The sequence below is a fragment of the Lycium barbarum genome, chromosome 2 (assembly GCF_019175385.1).
Source record: "Lycium barbarum isolate Lr01 chromosome 2, ASM1917538v2, whole genome shotgun sequence".
Classification (NCBI taxonomy): domain Eukaryota; kingdom Viridiplantae; phylum Streptophyta; class Magnoliopsida; order Solanales; family Solanaceae; genus Lycium; species Lycium barbarum.
In genome coordinates this window covers 134792625-134798244 of record NC_083338.1, presented here as the reverse complement: position 1 = coordinate 134798244, position 5620 = coordinate 134792625, and the positions used below count along the sequence as shown (strand labels likewise).

The 5620-nt window shown below is 28.8% G+C and overlaps 1 protein-coding gene across 1 annotated transcript; it reads left to right on the top strand.

The window, feature by feature from the left end:
* The first annotated feature begins 2491 nt into the window (after window positions 1-2491).
* On the top strand, window positions 2492-5167 carry LOC132622570 (probable WRKY transcription factor 50). The gene is made up of 3 exons (XM_060337193.1): window positions 2492-2905; window positions 3216-3362; window positions 4797-5167. Exons 1-3 carry the CDS (start codon window positions 2577-2579, stop codon window positions 4987-4989), a joined length of 669 nt encoding a protein of 222 aa, XP_060193176.1. The 5' UTR covers window positions 2492-2576; the 3' UTR covers window positions 4990-5167.
* The last annotated feature ends 453 nt before the right edge of the window (window positions 5168-5620 follow it).

The following is a 5620-nucleotide window of genomic DNA, read 5'->3' as shown; positions in this document are numbered from 1 at the left end:
GTCATTTCTTACAATGGAAAATGCCAGTTAAGCCTTCTTATACAAAGACGTGTAAAGATGACCTTATTTACAAGAATATACAAGGCAATTGAAGTAATAAGATGGAAAGCAATGGTAATAAATAACGTTTAAAAGTAGAATTGGATCATGGGACCCACTGGAAAAAAAAAAGAGGACTCTTAAAAAAGTGACTCAACATACCAACTGTAAGGTCAGCGGTAGGGCTCTTCCGAAAATGAATTGAGGGCAACGCAGTCAATAGCCAAATTACAGCCACGTGTAAGAAATTAAAATTCCTATACAGTCCCTGTGAGGACGGCAAATTTTTGCAATCCTTGTTTATATATAGTACTAATATATATATTAGAATTATGGGACCCATAATTTTTTTTCTTAAATTGGAATGGATATATATATACATACTATAGAATTATGAGGCTAACAATTTTTTTTTTTAACATTATTTGTTGTTTAAGATATATGGGTGGGGCTCACATTTTTTTTTATTATTATTAAATTGTGGAAACGGACGACGAAGAGTGAATTGAAATTCACTCTTCTATATAGTAACTAACACTAAATATGTTCTATAAAATATGTATATTATACATTACATACAAAAAAGATGTATTGCCAGCTAAAATTTTGGTGGACGATATGCAGCGTGAAATCTCATACTAAGATTGGCGTCCAATCATGCAACTATATAAAACAAATTACTATTAGTGACTAATAACCTTTATTTGTGTAAACGGAATAAGGCATCAAATTAAAAATAAAATAAAAAAGAATAAGGCATCAAAGTCTAAATTAAACTATTGGTATATATCCCTATCCCTTTTTACTAGCTAGTCAGACCCGTTTGGACATGAACACTGTTTCAATATTCAATATTTACAACTTACAAGTACTAGTTAATTTCCTCACAAATACAGTAAATTTTAGTATTTATTTCAAGTGGTATACTAAAATACTGATATGAAACTGTATCTTATTCAACAAATACTAATATGAAACTTTATCATGTTCAAGTAAAATACTGATTTCACTCAGACCTTCAACTTTCAGAAAAAGGTTATCAAGTAACACTCATGCCCAGACATGATAATTTTTTAACCAATAAGGAAAAAAAACTTCCAAACTTCTCCTTTTAATTATTTCATCATATGATGACACAAGAAGAATGACACTTGTTAGGTGACTAATCTATATTTGCGTAAACGGAATAAAGCATCAAATTCTAATACTAATGGTATATATCCCTATCCTTTTTTACTAATTTAAACCCCCTTTGGACATAAATACTATTTCAATATTTACAGCACTAGTTAATTCGCTCATAAGTACAGTATATTCCAGTACAGTCAAACCTCTCTATAACAGCATCGTTGGGTCCGAAATTTTTCAATTGTTGTAGAGAATGGCTATTATACACCTATAACAGCATTGACATTTAAATAATGTTTCGCTGTTATAGGCAAAAAAGAGGCATAAAATCTAATTTTCATTTTTATTTATCAAATTTTAAGCTTAATCACACTTTGTACAACGAAGGAAAATCGTTTCATAATGAAAATATACATATTTATATGATATTTTTTGTCATAAATAGTGTATGAAATGATCAAATATTTGGTCAAAATCTATACACTTATTATTAGTAATCATGGATATTCTATGTTTATAAAGATGGTCAATTATTATATTATCAAAAAAAGAAGATAGTTGTTATATGGGGGTATTTTACAAAGAGTGTATTGTTATAAAGTTGGTTGTTGTTGTTATAGGTGAAATGCTATTATAGAGAAGTAAAATATAACATAAATAATCGGTTCCGAAAAAACTTGGCTGTTATAGAGAGGTGCTGTTAAATGCGGGTGTTATTATAGAGAGGTCTGTATTTGAATTTCAAGTGACATAGTTGAATTTCCTAATGAAAGTGTATCTTATTCAAGTGAATTACTAACTTCATTTCACTCAAATCTTCAACTTTAAAAAAAATAAAAAATGATCAAGTAAGTAGGTATTTGGATATGAATATAATTGAGTGATATTTGAAAGAAAAAAAAAAGTATTTGAAGTTAAGAAAAAAGTATTTTGAAGTTGCAATTGTGCTTGGATATGAAAAAAAAAAAAAAAAGGTTGAAATTTTGTGGGTGAAATTTTATTTTTCACTAAATTTAAAAAACTCATCTTCAAAAACCAACCAAACATTATTTAAAAAAAATAAAAATTGAAAGACAAATAAATGGAATTATATATGCCCAAATATAATTGTAGTATACTTTTAACTCAATAAGGACAAGAAAAAGGTTCCAAACTTCTACTGTTTAATTATTTCGTCATATGATGACATAAGAAGAATGACACTTAAAAAAGTAGCTTAAGAAACTCCATAGATACTGCTAGGAAGGTGGTAAGAAAGCTCATAACCAAAGACAAATAGATTCACCACAGTATTCAACAATACTGTATAAAACCTACTATCAAATTAGTTAAATAACCACAATATCATTTTATCAAGACACTCCAAAAGCCTTTCTTCTTGGCTTCTTCTTCAAAAAAAAAATTAGACCATGTTTGGCTCTTCCACTTTCCAAGAAACCAGCAATATCAGTTGTCATCAAACTATAAACCCTAATTTTACTTTTCATGATCCTCTCATCAACATGAATCAAGATCATGGCCACTACAATAAGTATCAAGATTTTGATCACACTTCATTTCTTGATCTGTTGGTTGATGGTGATCAAGAATATTCCAACTCAAATAATAGCTATAATGCTTCATTTTATTCGCAAAATACTCCTTTCATGCAGCAGGAAATAAGCACAAGCACCTATAGTGGAAACTCATCATCAACTAGTTCATTTGATGCCACACCAACAAATATTCACATGAATGAGTAAGTCATTATACTAAACAGACCGAGGTAGAGTTGGGATTTTGAGTTTATAGATTCTGAAGTCTAAAATATATATTTAGTTACTAATTCTGAATAAATTATTTATATGTGAAGTGGATTTTTTTAACTAAATATAAGGTTTACGCCAAAATTATTGAATTTTGTCGAACTAGAAAGCAGAAATGTAGCTCTGCCTTTATAAGTATATTTAGATGAATAATAAGTCTCAATAATTATTCACTGATTTTAATTACTTATTCATTTAGTATTAATTTACTTGTTTGTTTGATTGTGATTTATTTTAATAAAGAAATTCAAGCATGGGGATGGAGAAAGAAAAGAAGGCTGGAAAATATGCTATTGCTTTTAGAACAAAGACTGAGCTTGAGATCTTGGATGATGGATACAAATGGAGGAAATATGGGAAAAAGAAGGTGAAAAGCAACACATATCTAAGGTAATTAAATATATCAAAATTGTGAGCTCTTGCACATGCTGATCTACATATATATGATAATTACTTTGATGTTTTGTTCTAATTAATACTCTAATGCATATATTATTATTATTATTATTATTATTATTATTATTATTATTATTATTATTATTATTATTATTGCTTTTGAAGGTGGATCACTTAAGAAATGTTCAAGGATTTTACACAGTAGCTATAAGCCAATTCTTGGGTTCTTGAAGCCTTTCATTTCATGTATGTGTTTCCTTAATAAACTAATTAAGAATTGGAAAGATTAATTAGAATCTCAAATTTGATTACAATTCAACTTTTGTTAACAAGTATATCCGCGCACACGCATATTTAGAGTGAGGCAGAGTGTACGTAGATTGAGAAAACACTCATATATATAATAAAAAATAAAGTGGTCCTAATATATATGTATCACAAAAACAGGGTCTAATTGGATTGCGCTTGAGTCACATAATTCTGAAAATGATCTTTTTCATAACCCCACCCGAAACACACATTATGAATGAGACTACTGCCTGTGGTATCCTTGTTTAAGAAAAGTCAATTAACAACCTTTTATCGAAAAATTAAATTATATCGATATATGTGTATTATTGTATATGTTGAATTCCTTTAAAAAAGTAAAAATCATGCATATTTTAACTTCACGAAAAGATTCCGTCTTATATGAGACATAAATAAAGTTTTAAAGGAGAAAAAGCTAGAGGAGATATTCTTAACGACCAACTTGCTAATATACAATGTATATCTTGAAGACTTGGACTAGTAAGTCTACGATTGATGCACATATCTGCTGCTTCATTCTCGTCGGTACCTATCGAATTTATTCCAAAATATAGTATTAGTTACTATAAATTATACTAGATTCTTTGACCTACTTTTTCAACCTTTCACTTTATTTTGCATAAATCGTACGGAATGAATTTGTTTCGAACGACTCACAATCTTTCGAAATTTATGCAAACCTAATGAAAGAAAGAACAAAATATGTAAATATACGATACCAATTAATTGAGATTTTATTTTTTTAATCATGTTACTAATTACGTCTACTTTAGATTTAATATTTTAAAATAGAAGTCTTTTAGCCTTGTCAGCGACTTATAACCTGTAGAGAATACAGAGAATTTTTTTGTGCTTAGTTGAGAAACTAATAATTTGTAATTATGGACCAAGACGGGCTTAAATGAAGCGATATGCACATTGAGAATTCATTAGCTAACTTCAACTTACTTGAGATTGAAACACAATCATTGTTATTGTTTGGTTTCTTCTTTTTCTTTTCTATTATCTTTTCACCTTTCACGCATCATGCGAATGAAATAACAAATCATTCAAATATGTATTCAAAAAGGGGTAACTAAAATACTAATGATTTCTTCACAAATTGGGGAAACCAAACAGAAATTACTACAAGTGTTCAAGTGGAGATTGCAAAGTAAAGAAGAAGGTAGAAAGAGATGGAACTGATTCTAGATATTTGATAACCACATATGAAGGGCAACACAATCATGAACGCCCCTTTGTTATTTACTGCCATGAAATGCCAACAGCCAGTCTTTCCAACGAGTGGAGTTTGCAAGCAACGTCTTCTTGAGGGAACTGTCAAGACTTTATTAATTTCATAATTAAGACACATTGTATGTCGATTCCTTTATGTATAATTATAGGAAGAAAAAATATGTGTTTTTATCGCTTTCTCGTGGTACATATTCATGTGAAATATAATATGCAAATAGTGTTATTACTTAATTGATGATAACTTTTGTTGTTAATTACACTTTGCATGCACAGTACTAATTAGTTGCATAACTACGTATCTATCGTTTAAGGATTTAAGTTTAATACATTGATAGTATGAAAAATAAATAAATTATCATTATAATTTAATTAGTTATAACAAGTTAATTATTATTGTATTCTTGAAGTTGCATATCATGGTATCGTTATGATAATAAAGTTGTAGAGATCGAAATAATCAGGGCGTCATGCGGAAGCTAATAATTGCAAATCTTGAATGATGATAAATCAGACAACAAAAGAAAAATAGAATAAAAAAAGCATAATATTTAATATGGTTCGGTCAAGTGACATATATATTAAAAACCTAATTTAAAAGAAAGTATTAAAAACTACGGAGAGAATAATCTTCCCTAAACAAGACTCTCTGAACGACTACATTGTACGTGCTATTGTGTAATTCAAGAAAATGATAGATATAGAAGAGT